General features: G+C 49.3%; 1 protein-coding gene across 5 annotated transcripts in view; it reads right to left on the reverse strand.

The window, feature by feature from the left end:
• Positions 1 to 15,044, reverse strand: part of MCF2L2 (MCF.2 cell line derived transforming sequence-like 2) — a 193,478-nt gene extending 178,434 nt beyond the window's left edge. For all 5 annotated transcript variants that reach the window (XM_076052295.1, XM_076052296.1, XM_032975299.2 and 2 more), the window contains exon 1: positions 13,949 to 15,044. In XM_076052295.1, the coding sequence (XP_075908410.1) occupies positions 13,949 to 14,009 (61 nt within the window). In that variant the 5' untranslated portion in view covers positions 14,010 to 15,044. The remainder of the gene's footprint in view (positions 1 to 13,948) is intronic.
• Positions 15,045 to 18,333: the final 3,289 nt, after the last annotated feature.

The following is an 18,333-nucleotide window of genomic DNA, read 5'->3' on the forward strand; positions in this document are numbered from 1 at the left end:
CTCGCGGCGAAGGAGCAAGAGGACGCGGCAGACGAGAAGCGGCATTCTCCTTTTTGTTGACGGCAGCAGCAACGGCAGCTCTTTGCCCCCCCCCCCCCGCCGGGCAGTGACGTTAGCTTCCAAGTCCTCTTCAGCTCGAAGCACGCGGAAGGTCGTAGAGTGGCCAGGGCAGCCCTTTTCTGAGATGGTCAAATCCGCATCCACTTTAACAAGGCTGAATATTCCAGGGTCCGATGTTTCTCGTTCGTCGAATGCCGCGGTTCATTAACCCCAAATAAAAAGACTCCAGTCCTGTCAAAAAGCTTGCTGCTGATTACAAGTGTCCTCAACCCAGCGCTTCAGAAGTGACGTTCTAAAGCACCAACAGCCATCACGTGAACTTCACAGCCACATGAACCTTTCTCTGGAGTCCACATGTCCAAAGCAGTTCTCCGTGTTGGTTTCATTCAATGACCACGCTGTGCATTCAAAATGCGAAAATCAAGTGCGTGTATATAGCGTTCCATCACTCGCTTATTCTCCGGTGAATATGAATCGGTGGGGGAAAAAAAAAATAAACCTCACGCTCACTGACTCGATGTAGAACAAAACAGCCGCCACCGTCAACCCGGATAGTAAACACGACGTAGGCACTCTCCTTGAAACGGCCTATCTAAAACAAAACGCAAGGACGCTCGTCTTCAACGAAAACAAAAAAAAAGGAGACTCCACAAATGGCATTTAGGATGAAGGGCACGGCAGCCAACGCAGCAGCGGTTGACGCTGGCCTCCGTGTAACGAGTAAGTGGCCGCTCTGACCTTATCCCGCGGGAAATCTGCCTCGCTCGCTAAATATACCATTTAAGTCCTTGCCTGAGCCAGTCCTTCCAAAGAGAAGGGTCATTGCTAGGATCAGGACAATTACAGTGGCTTAATCGGCCGAGCGTGCCACGATGAACGATGCCTTTGAGCGGGGGGGGGGGTCAACGTGACACGAGCGGTTATGATGACACCAATAACCGTAGAGGAGTATATATAGCAGGAATGGCCGTTAGTTTTCCAGGAAAGCCAAGATCTTGCAAAGCGTCTCCACAGTGGCCGGTTCACCCGAAGCTACAAGTCATGGGGATCTCTGTAACGTCCACTGTGAAGCAGACGCCGCACGTATTTGTATGGTTAACAAAACACCACCGCGGTACTAACCAGGGCAGCCTACCGGACTCGAACCACAAACCTCTGCAACAAAAAGTTAATGCGCTTCCGCTGGGCCAGCGTCGCTGCCACGCTGAGGAATTGTTCGATCGTAGCAGCTGCAGGACCGTACTGGATGGTGGTGATTTGATCGGCTGTCTTATACCTTCTTTCGTATGGATTCATCGCAGCAGATTAAAGATGTAATTTTAGATTTGTCACCCACTCAATTGTCTGTTCAGAAGCAGCGTGGATCTCGTCCGTTTCCTCCTTTAAAGGAGTGAAGGCAGCAGCGGCGGAGTGTTTGCGATGCGGTCGATGGTTTGGAATTCGTGGCCGCACTCACAGGCCGCCGAATCTTTGACGCGCCATTTGTGCATCGGGTGGCCGCATCGGACACACGGCCCGGTCCTGATTCGGTTGATGGTCGACCACTGGCGGCGTGGAAAGTTGAAACCGGGAGGTTCGACGGTAGGGCCCTGTATGAGATGTTTATTTTTGACGTCGGCAGCATTGTGACCGATGTTTATTTATAATGATGCTCCTTCAGGGCGAGACAGTGACATGTTCCACAAACATAGCCTCATTTCAGGAAAGCCTCACGCAATATCAAGACCAAGGTCTCCAAAGATGCCACGGTGGCGAGATACTAGCTACCTCGCCTGGTATACGGGAGGTCGTGGGCTCCATCCCGACCCTTACGGCTGTGTATTTGAAGTGTGTTTGTTCCCCCCGTGGTCGTGTGGATTTTTTCCCTCCACATTTGGAAACGTGCGCTAACGTTATTTGGCCGCAACTAACTCTGCACGCTTCGTTGAGCTATAATTTGTGGCCAGGTCTGCACGTGCTGGAGGAGGAGGAGGCCGTCACATGGCTCTGTGGCTACAAGGGCAGGCGTCCACACACACACATAACATCGACATACATATGTATTTATAAAAAAAAGGCATTTATTGCGTATCTGGTGCTCTATTTGTTTGAAGGTCATGTGCAAAAGCATTCGCTGCATACAATTTTAAAGCAGGTAACAGCCCTTTGAGATCGGACGTCTCCAGGTTTAAGGGAGACCTTCAGATTCCGTGAGGCTTTCCTGAATGAGGTTATGTTTGCGCAAACTGTCACCGTCTCGCCCTTAAGGATCATCATCTTCATAACTTACATCAGTCACAATCGTCAATATGCATAATAATCAGACGTAAGTGCACCGTATATTGCTGAATATTTTGCTCTTTCATCAAATGTGCTCTAAGCGTCACGAGCTGCGCATGAAATATCTTCCAAGTGACCCCCCCCCCTCCTTGCCCACACCAGGGGGCACCTTTTTCCCACCTACCGCGATGCAGCGAATAATTCTCGTTACGCGACAGTACAATCTCAGAGCTGGGAATTCGTGCCAATGAAGTGCATGAGCAAATCTAACACGACGTCTTTTTTTTCGTACTCTCGTCCGTGGCTGAGCTGAGACCACCAACTCGCTACAGTTGGAAACCGGGTTAATCACGTGCGATTTGAAACCCAGACATCGAACCCAAAACCCCAGCAGTGCGCTCTGAGCCACCCGGCGATCTATTTAACGGGAATACATTCAATCAGGGCTGGGTAAATGTGCAGCATCCCTGTACTTCAAGCCCCGTGACCCGCCAATGCCGTTCTGCCACAATAACTGTTGAGCGGGTTCAGCAAGCCGCTGCCATACTGGTAGGAAACGTAGTGGACTGGAAGCCCAACCGGGATTAATTCACAGGAGGCAGGGGATTGATTGTGTATGTCTGTGGATGTCTGTCCACGTGCATCCGGACACCCGGATAAAATGGGAGGGGTGGGGCTGGGTGGAGAGGGGAGGGTGGGGAGGGGCTGGGGAGGGTGGGGAGGGGCTGGGTGGGGAGGGGCTGGGTGGGGGGTGGGGCTGGGTGGGGGGTGGGAGGGGTGGGGCTGGGTGGGGAGGGACTGGTCACCCCGTGGTGCCCTTATAAAACTCAACGTTTAACCTACTCACGCCGGCTTGTGCCCGCCCTCACAGTCGGGCATATTTGCGGAATACACCACGCCACCGTTGACCCTGGCCATTGACCGAGCAACCCAACGTTCCTACCAGCTCCCTCCGCAGGAATGTGTTTGGGCAGCTCGGCTCCCTGGCTACTAAAACGGGAAGCTCTGCGCTCTTGGCCGGGAATGCCCTCTGGACCAGTTGGCACGTCACGAGCTAAACACGGAAGGGCCGCGCGCAGTGAGCAGAATCTCTCGCGTCGGTCGACTTCAGGACTATGTTTTATTTTACACGGATTCTATTAACTCACTCTGTTGTTGTTGTTGTTGTCGTATCCTCAAATCTTGTAACTCAATTTTAACCCACTTCTCTATGTGGTATCGACTGCAAACTTGGTATACTTATGTCATACTGATGACAATACTATATTCTATCATTAAAATATATATCTTTAAACATTCTTTTTTTATGTTATGTTTCTGCTTGGGTCTAATTGTCCACGCTCAACTGACGTTGGCTGTAATTGGCCACGGTCCCTTACGTTATAGCAAGCTTCGGGATCACTTCCTGGAGTCGTGGAGTTTTGCCATTACGAGTAGGGTACTTTTCATTAAAGCGTGTTTTTAAAAAAAGTATTTTTAAATATTACTTATTTCTTTTCGAATGATTTAAAGTTACAAAAGTAACCAGTTTTAGCTTGGGGTAGTGTAAACTGACTCGAATATTTGTTAAATCGAGTTAAATTAATAATTTATGCTTCCCTCCAGCTAGGATTACCACCTTTTTCCACAGTCCAAATCCAGACATAATTCTCACTCAGCCTTGGTCTATTATAACTCTGCAGTGCACTGTAATATAGTTCAACACAATACCACCAAATCTTGGGGAAAAATCAATTTCCGTGATGCGTACACAGATGCCAATTTCCGGATTCTCTGAAAGTGGAGAGAAGTGACAACCCCTTACCTCCAGCAGTTCGAGAGAAGGGAGGATGTAACAATAAGGAAGAACTGTTATCCCATTATCATATTAGAGTAAGCCCACAACACGTACAATTCCAGAACGACGTTTCGCCGGTCATTACAACCAGCGTCATCAGGCGGGTGGTGGCAAAACGTCGTACTCGAATTGCAAATCTTGTGGGTGTACTTTCCAACAGACCGGTGTGCTGAACTAGTAACGAATTAGCACGTTTTGTTGCCGTGACAAACCTTACTGGTTGGCTGTGTCGGGTGGTGGCGGGTTAACGACACATTTATACTTCAATCTAGATTTGAACTTTTCGTGACTGCAGGGATCCATTACTCTTTGGTTCTTTCGGTAAAGTCACGTGGGTAGAAAATAAAATAGATTAAATCACGACGTTTCGGGCGCAACACAAGCATCCGTCATCAGGTGAGACAACCACAGCAAGAAACAATTGCTGAAGTGGTCTAACCCAAAAAAACCTCTATCGTGGCTTGAGCAGTACAACCGCCGGCGTGATTCTGATGTGACCACAATCACAGCGGCTATGAACGTCTCGCCCGTGCTGATGATAACACACTCCGCCAGGAACTAACTTGAGGCCGAGTTGACCTGGGGGAAGGCCGAGGACAAGCTCGGATACCACTTTCATCAACTCGGTCAGCTGTGGTCAGGAATCAAACTCACGTCAACCGGGTTCTCAGCACGGCGCGTTCACCATCGCAAAGCAAAGCCTGCTCCCCACTCACGAACACACACGTTCACTCACGCACAAGAACATTAGCTTGTAGAGGACAACGCTGACGCATAATCCACAGTGCTGTGTGTCACCACTCCCCATCCACCCACCCTGAGCCTTGCCTATGCTCATAAGCATTCGTATCTGCAGATGCCTGACACAATCACAGAGAGTTCGTTATTTTCAGAAAAAGCTGAAGCGGGGAATTTGAGCCTGGATAGCGCTTGGATGGGTGACCACCGAGAGAAGAGGCGGCTGTAGTAGGCGATGTGGGCGGCAGAGGGCAGTAGCAGCACAATATAGACACTACCTGCACGTCGCCAACCCACAACGACCAAAGTGGTGAAGTATGGTCAAGTAACCCTCCCTGCCCTGCGTGGCGTGGGTGGTGGGGGCCTAATCCAGCAGTGAATTGCCAAATCGCTCCGTACGTGTAAAGGTGTGCCCTTTTGATCACTGCCGCACGACCATCTGTACTCCCATCCATAATTTCGCGTTGTATGTATTCGGCATCGGTACAGTGGTGCCCACCACGACTCACGCGGCAGCTGGTGGGTTAAGCCCCAATGACAAAGGAGACGTTAGCTAAACACGGCTTAACTCGTCATAACGCGCAACGGTTCAATTTCAGTTTAATTCGTGAAAAAAAATGTTTTACCCCCCCCCTCCCCCCCGTATTATATTAACATAGCGAGGCATGTATTTAGTTTTGACTGATTTCAACGCGTTATTTATAGCGTTGACAAGGGAATGGTGCCGAAAGTGGAATCGTTCGCACCCTGGACTTCATCGAATAAGTTGTCGGTTCAATATCTGCGACAGAATGGCAACATAATAATAATGGGTTAGATTGTTAACGCCCTCACCTCTCTCTCTCTCTCTGTCCTTCATACCCGGCGGTACAAACAGAGCCGTCCCTCGGGCGACTGCCCCGGGCCCCACGCTTTGGGGGGGGGGGGGGAGCGCCCAGCGGTTTGACGACATCACGGCGGTATCGGATGTAATACTTCCAGTTTAGTTCGAAGGCGTCGTGGTTACCCATAAAGCGTGACTTGCCCCGGGCTCCGCACCCCCCGATGTCGTACCGTGTCAACCCACACGATTTACCCCGTATTCTTGTACAGGGAAATTGAGTTTTCAGGTCCACACGGCGTACAGACGTTTCGATACGGGCAAAAAAAATGTTGTCTGTTTGTGTTGCTCCCTTGTGATGGGACTTTGTAGGATGAACATTGAGATTTATAAAGGCACGGGGTGACCAATAATGTCTGAATTGGTCTGTAATAAGCTGGGCACTGATAATGGGTTGACAGGTTATGGTATTTGAAGGCGTCAGGGTACCCATAAAATGTGAGTTGCCCCGGGCTCCGCACACACACACCCCCACACCCCCCTTTGGACGGTCCTGGGTATATCGGTAGGTCACGTGCGGTGGGGTAAAGTGTGGGTAGATATCCTGACCCCTTGAAAAAACGTTTGGCCATCGTGGAAGAGGAGGCCAAAATGCTATTAGTGGAGGCCAAGCCAACGGCAAATGGCGTGAGCAAACGATTGTAGGGCCTCGCCCTGCTCTGGCTCCTATCACATTATCACTGCGCGATCAACAGCCACGACACACGACAGAGCTGCAGGATTTCCTTTCAGAAATGTCTCAGCAAGCGCGATGAGCACCCGGCGTACAGCCACTCTTGAGTCAGGGAACAATTTTGGATGATTTCGATTTAAAGCTTTCGCGACTGCAGGGATTCATCTTCTTGGTTCTTTCGGAAATAATAAAAACAAAACATCGTAAAATAAAATTCTCACGACGTTTCGGCCACAACACAAATAGCCATCCTCAGGTGAAGAAACAGAACTGTCGGAAAGACAGCGCTCCAATGAACACTGCTAAGCTTGGTATTTTAAGCTGGGTGGGAGGAGCAGGGCGCCTTGACAAAGGAGTTTACATATCAACAGAAGAATTTAGCATTGGAGTAGCCGTGTTAATGTGAGAGATTAGCAGGATGTAAAAGTCAGAATATCAACAGAAGAATGTAGCATTGAAGTAGGTGTGTTAATGTGAGAGATTAACATTCACACGTTGGGGCACATCTCAAGGAATTGTTTGTCATTTTTAGCGAGCCACTGGGAGCTATACACTTCCAAATTATCTCGATTGAAAACTTATTTGTTTAGAACTGTTTATAGTTTAGTTTGTTGTCCTTCACCCAGACCGTCAATTAGCACGATTGTCTATGTCCGGTGTGAAAGAAATTCAATGTACATAGACTCACACAGAGACTCATAGACCCACAAAGAGACCCATAGTGTGTTGTCCTTCCCCCCACACCTCTGATTATAACCGTGATAATTACCACGGTTGGCTACGTAAGGTGTGAAATAAGTTCAACATCCGTACATACATTCGAAACCAGGACCTCAGAGTAATGCTGGTTCAGTGCTCTGACGCAGCCAGCCACAGCCAACCCCTTCACACTGAACTTCCGATTGATTATTTTCAGCGCATTATACCATATTTGATCGGGCATAGGTTGAATGTGGGTCAATTTGTTGTTTGAGGGTGTGAGCCGCCTGTTGTTTTGAGGAAGTGCTATGATTGATTTGTCTCTCACGCAGGCCAATTTTGGGGTCATTCAGAACGGTGAGCACTGAACCCAGCACCCGCAGCTTTGCATTGCCTGCTCTAGAAACACCGCGTCGTGTTCTCCGTATCATAAGATGATGCTCCAGAAAGCAAAAACACAAACCCAAAGTTCGAGGTTATTTTGAAAAGAAAACATAATTAGGGAGAAAAAGACGTCCCCTAAATTCGGGAAACAGGGGTGTAAAATACAGTATAGGGTTAAATTACTGAACTAAAAAGTGTTTTTTGTTACCAGGTAAGGCCCACTGAGCTGTATAGCTCTTTATCAGAAGTGACCTGGCCGCAAATGAAACCTCACCGAAGTGGCTCATCATCATGTGGAAATTGATTGCAGCCAAATACTCAAAATGCACGTTTCTAAATGTGGAGGGAAAAAACTGGACGACCCGGAGGAAAAAATCCACGCGATTACGGGGAGAACATGCAAACTCCAATTATACAGGTGTGCAGGGTTCGGATCCCATGACCTCCTGCATGCCAGGAGAAGTAAATAACATCTCACCACCGTGGCACCCTACAAATACAGAGTGGAAGATAGGAAAATGATGTGCCCTATAATCTGGATAATAGGGTAATTTGTGCAAGTGTATGTGTGGTGGTAATAAGGGCCACATACCGCATCATTCGACACATCCATTCACTTAACTTAAAAATACTCAATGTGAAATGTCCAAATAGAGCTTTGAATGTCACGTGACACGATAACACAATAAGTGCACCTAGTCTGGTACAATTGTGGTGGTGATGTCACCGCCCACTTAGTGATGAGTGTTTTTACGTGTGCGTCCGAGGATGGACGATAGGTTTTACGTGCATTAAACGAAACTGCGAGCACATATGATATCCGTAGTACCATTTCCAATATTCTAAATATACCGCAACGCTCACTAGTGAGTGGCAGCAATCATACTCCACTTATGCCAGGCTAGGTGCATTTTGAGATTATATGTGGCCCACAGCTCTCGCATTGGTTTATGGGCAACCCAAATCTGGTTACTTTTGGAGCTTCGATAAAGATTGCCATGTTTAGCCTTTAGCAGACTGTTTAGGGCACGTGTCCACGACCGGGTTGATGTGGCAAGTACGATGCCCAGACACCTTTGTCTCCCCAGTGCTGATGTTTACTCACTATACCGGCGACTCATTCAAGGCTGCTTCGATCTAAGATAAGCCCGGAATTGTCTCCGATATTACTCGCCGCTGATGTCCGCCGTGGGCTTGAAATCAAACTTTGGCTGCTGGGATAGCAGCGCTGTGCGTCAACACCCATTGTGCGAAGCAGTGCTGTCACAGCCCTCCCCATGCAACCCGGACGCTCGCACAGCGTGGGGTGCACTGGAGAAGAACACCAGCCACCTTGGGGCATGATTGCCATATGTTCCAGCACTCAGCAAATAGTAGGGAAACGGTGGCTTTCATTGAGAGGCACTCTGTGGATTTCCACTCTCGTGCAATCGCCAGGATTAACAGCTGGTGTCTCAATGCCATCTCACGAATACAAATCCCTGCTGACATTTTTTTTTTTACACAGCATCACGTTAAGTTTGCAAGCAGAGATGGGCTCTCCGGTGATTTAAATACGCGATTACCATAAAGTTTCTCAGTGCGATCACTCGATTAATTCGATAACACGCAAATTGGGGGAGAAATAAATAAGTCGCGCCTCTCTTCCCCCACGTGGTGATGACGAGTAGGGCCAAGTGACATCATCGGTATCATCAGCCTCGTTTCTCTGGGCGTGGCTTGTGGGGGTTTTCCGCCTTCAAGAAGTATGGACGTTGCCATCTTTAAAGAGGCCCCGGTGGTCGACCACAACAAAAGTAGCTGCCGATACCTTTTAGCCGATCAATCAGCTGAATTGACTATTCGTCCCAACTCTAGATTGGAAGGAAGAGTCCCATATAGTCATAGGTTTTACCCTTTTAACTGGCACAAAAAAACTGACACCTTTATTCAAGGCATCATGTCTGCAAGGTGTCAGTTTTTTTGTGCCAGTTAAAAGGGTAAAACCTATGACTATATCTTGTTACTGGCAAAGGAGGTCTCATAATGTAAGAGTCCCATACTAACAAGGCTTGATGCTCTAAGGACAACACGAATTTAAAGTGTTTGGCTGCTCAAGCGAGATAAAGGGACGGTTGCTCATCTCCACTGGTGGCCCTAGGGCGGAAGAGCCAACAATTCCACGTTGCTATGGTGAGGTGCAACCTCACCGTGTGGAATATATCCACTTGTTGTATTTCCAGAAGAGAAAAAAAACGATACTAATTTGTATTCACCGCACGTCGATGGTAGGCTGGGATTTGAACTTGTGTCCTTATTCATAATAGAGGTTTTTGGGTTAGATTGCGTGAACATAAATGTGTCGTTAAACCCGGCACCACCCGAGAAGAGCCAATTAGTAAGGTTTGTCACGTAAGCAAAACATGCCAATTCGTTACTAGTTCAGCACACCGGTGTGTTGGAGAGTAAACCCACAACAATATTTACAATTCGAGTACCGTGACGTTTCGCCAGTAATTGCAACCAGCATCATCAGGTGAAAGCCAGAATTGTGGAGAAATCCTCCTGTTTCGGTCTTAAATCGAGGGGGATAATGCAATGTCGTCACTTGTGCGAAGACCAGAAGGGAGGTGGGGTTCATGTATGCATATAGATTACAATGGATACATTACCGGTTGGATTGTCGATAGGGCAATGCACGCATATGGCGCACGTCCTTCTGTGTGTGGATCAATCCCTCTCCGCTCAGTGCCACTCAGCTGGCTCGTGGTGTGTTGGGAGCTACTGGTGAATCATATTATCTGTGCCTATCCGATAAAAAAAAATAACTCCTATATCCACGCGGCTACCCGAAGATAAAAAAACACAATTAATCTGAAATATGTTCACGCCACTTCCAAAATAACTGCTGTTCTTATCCGTGAAAAGATGTGGACAGTAAGAAGAGCTTGATCCCCTGTCATCCCCCTGTGCCTCAAGTATGTTTGGACCACGTGGGTTTAAAACAGAGGTTTCTTAGCCTGGAGTGCACGCACGCCCTGGGGGTGCGAGATGACCTTTCTGGGGTTGCGAGACGTGGCCGGATTTTTTTTAGAAGGTAAATCATGGAAACACAAAGCTAGCACGGGCACGTATGTACAACTACTTTGTTTAATCAAACTTTTACGATTGGGAATCAAAGGGGCTGGCAGCAAAGATTGAGAACTCCTGGTTTAAACCCGAGAAGAACAGTCGAGACACAGGCAACGCAGACTAGCGCGTCGCGTCACATCACACTTTACAATTCATCCTTCACCGCACAAGGCTCCCCCTTCACGCACAAGGCAAGTGGAAGGAAATAAATACAATCAAATACAAATGCAGAATCCCCTGTGTCACGATAGCCACCGAACGGTCTTTGGTCGCAGCATCTGTGCATAACGTGGCCCTCAATAATTCTGTCTCTGCTACGAGGTCGTGGCTATTCCCCCCCCCCCCCCCCCCCAAAAAAAAAGTCGGTAATTATATTTGTTTTACCTCATTGAGAGATGTGTCGTGTTGTTGCAATTCACTGACTCGTTAACACCAGATGTGTGCGGAATTTGAAGGGCAAATGCCCTTTAGCGTTCCGGTAATCCCAACACAATGCCCTCCAGCATGACGCTGTATTCGTGGATGATGTCAACAGTACAAAGCGTACGAGCAGATCCAGCTAAAAATATCTGCTGGCAAAGAGAAATACGAAGGAGCATTTGTAAATGGTCACGTATTTCTCATTTGTCTACTGTTTGTTTATTTCATGGGCTGGCGGTGGTGCAATTAATGATGAAAGCGTTCGGCTCGCAATCAGTTGGGCCTGAGTTCAATTCCCCTTCGGGGATTGCCCTCGGCCCATCCTCCCCTATTTGGTCAATACAAGTACAGTGAAACCTTGGGATTGCGAGTAACTTGGTCTGCGAGTGTTTTGCAAGTCGAGCAAACATTTTAAATAAATATTAATTTGATAAACGAGCGAGGGTCTTGCAATACGAGTAGTGTACGTGTACGCTTTGTCTACCGAGCGGCACGTGATCACAACTGATATACGAGTGCTTTAGATTACAAACACGTTTCCGGAACGAATTATGCTCGCAATCCAAGGTTTTACTGTATTACGTCTCACTGGACCTCGTCATGGGAATGTGTAATTTCAAATTCTGGCACATCATTGACAGAGATGAGAACTGCCTCATGCTCATTTGAGCAGAGATGTTTGGGACTTTTTATTGCTGAAGATTACAGGTACCCAGAAAAAAAAAACAGCGATGCTGCTGCGATGTGTTCAATGGCTCGCACTCAGCACTTGCAATCCAGAGGCCACCGATTCGATCTTCTGGCCCTGCAGATGAAACACCGGGGCCAGAATCCTAAATCTTTGCCGGCCCTGTCAAGCCGGCAGTATTAAGGGCACAACCGCAATAAGTCAGTCGGCAGGTCATGTGTGGTGGGATGACGCGTGCCTACAAATCCACCGTTTCCAAGGCAAGTTGCCAGCGTAGAAGAGTAGGCCAAGAGAGCTTCCTCCTGTGAAGGCGATACTGCCAGCAGTGGCGCGGGCAAACAGCTGCACCTGATCCCTTTTTAAAACGGGAATGTCACGTAATTTCTAAAACCTCTCCAAGGAGAGTGAAACAAATGGTGTGCTTGCCCATCGTACCGCTCAAGAGAGACGAGGCAAGACACGTGGAGTGACGCATGCAGCCAGCTATGGCTGCAGGCTTTGGTGGTACATGTTGTTTATGTCGTTTGTTGTGAAAATTCGGTCACAGTTCCTATGATCACCGTTACATTGCTTTTATGGCTTTATTTTGGTGAGTTAGACTGATGGCCTTAATCTAAGTTGTCTTGTGCTTGTTGTTTGACTTGCATCCCACTGGGATTTTTGCACACAGCGTAGGTGTACGGTGCTTTTTCTGGAACATTTTGCTGTTTTTTCCTGGATTTTTCTGTTTGCACGGTCACATAGTCACTTTAAGATATTTTCTTGTTCACGTTTTTTTGTTTGTTGCGGTTGCACCCGATCCAAGAACCGAATGGCTCACAGGGCTATACCAAATAAATGAAACTGAAAACAAAAACCAAGAAACCCTGGAACCAGAGTCACAATTTGGTAAAAATAAAGAAACACGCACACTCGGTTGGACAGTGTCACTTGAGAGAGCTTCCAACGAGCGGGGAACGAACGTGTCGGCACCACGACAGTGGATAAAGAGAGAGAGAGAGAGCGGATGGAGGAGCGAGTGAGGCTGGGATAATGAAGTCAGGGCGCACATGCGGAAGTGAGATGAATGTAAACCACAACAAGCGCAGCGCCAATGGCAACAACAACAACAAAGACCCCCCCGTGTAGCCTTAACAGACTGTAGGGGCAAGTGCTGTTAGCGAGCAGCACCTATGAAGGCCGGCACGGCACACGAGCGGGGTGGGTGGCCAACACCACGCCCGGCCGCCTTTGTCTCCCCAGTGGCGATGTTTACACATCGTACCGGGTACTCATATGAGGCTGAGTCAAACTAGAGGAGGCCCAGGACCGGTTCAGATAATCGTCACTGTGTGTGTTGGCCGTGAGCGGGAATCGAACCCGGGTGGCCAGGTTCGTAGCGCAGCGTAGCGCTAACCGCCACACCACCGCTCCCCACAATGGCAACATCACAGAATTTCATGAAGCAGTCCAATCAAGATGATGATCACCATTGTCATCATAGTGGATGTGATTATGATGAAGATGGTGACCCATGGTTGTTGCGGTGGTGATGATGATGACCACACGTTCATGTGGGCACTAATTATGGGTGTGCAATGAGTGGCAGCTTGATAGCAACGATGATGTCACTTTCAAATCCACGCCATTAAATGGTGCAAGTAATGTGTCATACGCATCACATACACAGCATTCACAATGGAATACAGCTGACATGATGATGATGATGACACAGTCAATCTAATGATACCATAATAATTATTTAAGGTCAATAATTTTAATTATTTAAGGTAAATCATTATTCTGATAAATTCAAGTGGATGACGATGACACTTTCAAGTGTGGCGTGCTAATTATGACAATGAATACGGAAATACAATATAGCTGACATTATTATGATGATGACAGTCAAAGTAATATTATTAACGTGATGATGATTCAGAAAATAACGATTCTAACAAATCCAAGTCGATGACGATGATGATGATGACACTTTCAAGTTGTGGTGCGCCAATGCTGACAATGGCATTATCAAGCCAATGATGTTGTCGATGATTCTGTATACCAATACACACAGAGAGACACATCAAGCGACTCAGCCGCACCAATCTCCCCACTCAAGTCCAGTGCAGGGCGCCGGGCAGGACAAGGAGAGAGACAGAGAGAGTGGGAGAGAGGAGAGTGCCCAAAGGCACAAGAAAGTAACGCGCAGAGCCTCACCCACGGCGCGCGCGACGATCTTCAGCCTGTGCACCAGCGCTTGCAGTGCCGTGTTCTCCATCCCCGATGATGTCCAGCAGCGAGTGACCTTGAGGATGATGCCGAGTGGCTCGGGCAGCCAGGCAGGACGGCACGCACGTTACCAGCCCCAACGTGGGGCTTGCCTTGGGACACCCGCGGACGGTCGCGACCGTTGCTGCCTCCACTGCTGCTACTGCTGCTGTTCCTGCTGCTCCTACTGCTGTTGCTCCTACTGCTCCTGCTGCTGTTCCTGCTGCTGCTGCTACTGCTGCTCCTACTGCTGCTGCTGCTGTTCCTGCTGCTGCTGCTGTTCCTGCTGCTCCTACTGCTCCTGCTGCTGTTCCTGCTGCTGCTACTACTGCCGCTGTTCCTGCTGCTGCTGCTCCTGCTGTTGTTCCTGCTGCTGCAGTTCCTGCTCCTGCTGTTGTTCCTGCTCCTGCTGCTGCTGCTCCTGCTGCTGTTCCTTGCTGCTGCTCTTGCTGCTGCTGCTCCTTGCTGCTCCTACTGCTGCTGCTACTGCTGCGACTGCTGCTGCTGTTCCTGCTGCTGTTCCTGCTCCTACTGCTGCTGTTCCTGCTGCTGCTGTTCCTGCTGCTGCTCCTGCTGCTGTTCCTGCTGCTCCTGCTGTTCCTGCTGCTGCTGCTCCTGCTGCTGCTGTTCCTGCTGCTGTTCCTGCTGCTGCCCCTGCTGCTGTTCCTGCTGCTGCTACTGCTGCTGCTCCTGCTGCTGCTCCTGCTGCTGCTGTTGCTGCTGTTCCTGCTGCTGCTCCTGCTGCTGTTCCTGCTGCTACTGCTGCTTTCTGCGGCGCGCTAAAGGCACTTGCCTGGCACTGGACCGTACGTAGAGGGCACAGCGCGCGCACGTGTGTGTGTGTACACGTGTGTGTGTGTGTACACGTGTGTGTGCGTGCACGTGTGTGTGTGTGTGCGTGCACGTGTGTGTGTGTACACGTGTGTGTGTGCACGTGTGTGTGTGCACGTGTGTGTGTGTGCACGTGTGCGCGCGACACGAGAGACCTGGCGCTGCGTTGCGTGCATGCGCGTTGTTCCAAGGGCGTGCAATTGTGGTCGGGAGGGCTCTGGCGGTAGGGAAGGGAACGGAGGGGAGGGATCGTGAGGGAGGGAGTGAACAGAACGCAGTGATTGTATTGCGGGGAGCGGTGGTGCAGTGGTTAGCGCGCCGTGCCGCGGACCGGTTCACCCTTGCTCGATTCCCGCTCACGGCCAACGTCAGTGACGATTATCCTGAGTCGTTCGTGGGCATCTCCCCTAGGTCGAGACCGCCTTCAAATGAGTACCTGGTGCGGTGTGCAGTAAACATCGCCAGCGGTGGGAGTCACGCGTGGCCCCAGCGTTGTGCTTGCACACTGAACCACCCCTTCGTGTGTCACAGCAGTGGAGACCTTTAAAAAAAGGCGCTGCGCTCAATTCAACAGCGCTTGGCACGGACATTCTACACGAGGCGATACTGGGAAAGGGAGGGGGGGGGGGTTATGTGTTTTTTTATCTGCTGGAGGAACCTCCTGGTTATTACACCAGCCCACAGGGGATTATTGTGTCCGTCCGTCCGTCGTGCATACAAAAGTGGGAGGGGAGGCGCTGGGTGGGGAGGGTGGGGTTGGGTGGGGAGGGGAGGGGCTGGGTGGGGAGGGGCTGGTCACCCCGTGGTGCCCTTATAAAACTCAACGTTTAACCTACTCACGCCGGCTTGTGCCCGCCCTCACAGTCGGGCATATTTGCGGAATACACCACGTGGTGGTGCCGCCGTTGACCCTGGCCATTGACCGATCAACCCGACGTTCCTACCACCAGCTCCCTCCGCAGGAGAGAATGTGTTTTAACTGCTGGAGGGGGGATGCCGATTCGCAAAACTCGACTACTCGTGCCCAGATTCAAATTCTCCAAACACGTTCCCAGTAACCACCCCCACAAACACCCACACCTCTGCTGCCTCTTAGATTGCTCGTTACCACAGCTCATTGTCGTTCACACATGCATGCGTGTGTCTTACATGCATGTCTGTGTGTTTGTCTAATAACGTGGACCCGTTTGCATGTCGATAATGTCTGCGTGATCTCAACAGGTCTCGTTCTTCGTTGCTTTATGTCTGTCTATCCCTGCGATTGTGTCTGACTGTCGTCTGGCTGTGTTCATATTTCCTCGTCAGTTTTATTTTTTGTGTCAGTCATTCAGCGCTGTCCATCTGTCAGCCGGTGTACCCGCTCCCCATATTTGCTAAGATGACTACCTGTCTTCTTATCTCCAAGTTTATCTGTTTATTTATATACAGTACGTACATATATGCAGGTGTGTCGGTCTTTAAGTTCAGTGCGTGTGCGTCCGTCTGTCTGTCTGCCTGTAAGTCTGTCTATCTGTCTGTCTGCCTGTAAGTCTGTCTGTAAGTCTGTCCGTCTGTCTGCCTGTAAGTCTGTCTGTAAGTTTGTCCGTCTGTCTGCCTGTAAATCTGTCTGTAAGTCTGTAAGTCTGTCTGCCTGTAAGTCTGTCTGTCTATCTGCCTGTAAGTTTGTCCGTCTGCATGTAAGTCTGTCTGGCTGTCGATCTGCCTGTAAGTCTGTCTGTAAGTCTGTCTGTCTATCTGCCTGTAAGTCTGCCTGTAAGTCTGTCTATCTGCCTGCAAGTCTGCCTGTAAGTCTGTCTGTCTGCCTGTAAGTCTGTCTGTAAGTCTGTCTATCAGCCTGCCTGTAAGTCTGTCTATCTGTCTGTAAGTCTGTCTATCTGCCTGTAAGTCTGTTCGTCTGTCTGTAAGTCTGTCTATCTGCATGTAAGTCTGTATGTAAGTCTGTCTATCTGCCTGCCTGTAAGTCTGTCTGTCTGCCTGTACGTCTGTCTATCTGCCTGTAAGTCTGTCTGTAAGTCTATCTGCCTGCCTGTAAGTCTGTCTGTCTGCCTGTACGTCTGTCTATCTGCCTGTAAGTCTGTCTGCCTGTAAGTCTGTCTATCTGCCTGTAAGTCTGTCTGCCTGTAAGTCTGTCCGTCTGTCTGTAAGCCTGTATATCTGCCTGTAAGTATGCCTGTAAGTCTGTCTGTCTGCCTGTACGTCTGTCTATCTGCCTGTAAGTCTGTCTATCTGTCTGTAAGTCTGTCTGTCTGCCTGTGCGTCTGTCTATCTGCCTGTAAGTCTGTCTGCCTGTAAGTCTGTCTATCTGCCTGTATGTCTGTCCGTCTGCCTGTAAGTCTGTCCATCTGTCTGTAAGCCTGTCTATCTGCCTGTAAGTATGCCTGTAAGTCTGTCTGTCTGCCTGTAAGTCTGTCTGTCTATCTGTCTGTAAGTCTGTCTGTCTATCTGCCTGTAAGTCTGTCTGTCTGCCTGTAAGTCTGTCTATCTGCCTGTAAGTCTGTCTGTCTATCTGCCTGTAAGTCTGTCTGTCTATCTGCCTGTAAGTCTGTCTGTCTGCCTGTAAGTCTGTCTGTCTGCCTGTAAGTCTGTCTATCTGCCTGTAAGTCTGTCTGTCTGCCTGTAAGTCTGTCTGTCTGTCTGTAAGCCTGTCTATCTGCCTGTAAGTATGGCTGTAAGTCTGTCTATCTGTCTGTAAGTCTGTCTGTCTGCCTGTAAGTCTGTCTATCTGCCTGTAAGTCTGTCTGTCTGCCTGTAAGTCTGTCTATCTGCCTGTAAGTCTGTCTGTCTATCTGCCTGTAAGTCTGTCTGTCTGCCTGTAAGTCTGTATGTCTGTCTGTAAGCCTGTCTATCTGCCTGTAAGTATGCCTGTAAGTCTGTCTATCTGTCTGTAAGTCTGTCTGTCTGCCTGTAAGTCTGTCTATCTGCCTGTAAGTCTGTCTGTCTGCCTGTAAGTCTGTCTATCTGCCTGTAAGTCTGTCTGTCTGTAAGTCTGTCTATCTGCCTGTAAGTCTGTCTATCTGCCTGTAAGTCTGTCCGTCTGTCTGTAAGTCTGTCTATCTGTCTGTAAGTCTGTCTGTCTGCCTGTAAGTCTGTCTATCTGTCTGTAAGTCTGTCTGTCTGCCTGTAAGACTGTCTATCTGCCTGTAAGTCTGTATGTCTGCCTGTAAGTCTGTCTGTCTGTCTGTAAGTCTGTCTATCTGCCTGTAAGTCTGTCTGTCTGCCTGTAAGTCTGTCTATCTGCCTGTAAGTCTGTCCGTCTGTCTGTTGGCCTGTCGGGCTCGACCGCCCGCCCGCCCGCCGTCTGTGACCTCCACTGTCCACGAGCTTGTCTCCGAATGGTCCCCCCCCCACCTCTCCCCCACGGCTACAGTAACCGGCGCCTCGTTGCTAGGCGTCGACCATCCACGTTGCTAGCTGATGTAATGCCTCCTCCTCCTCCTCACCCGCCCCGCCCCTTACTCGCTCTTCCCATCGCCATAGCAACCGTCACCATGGCAGCAGACTCA

The sequence above is a fragment of the Petromyzon marinus genome, chromosome 55, assembly GCF_048934315.1.
Source record: "Petromyzon marinus isolate PM22_M1 ecotype Great Lakes invasive population chromosome 55, UKy_Petmar_22M1.pri1.0, whole genome shotgun sequence".
Lineage (NCBI taxonomy): Eukaryota > Metazoa > Chordata > Hyperoartia > Petromyzontiformes > Petromyzontidae > Petromyzon > Petromyzon marinus.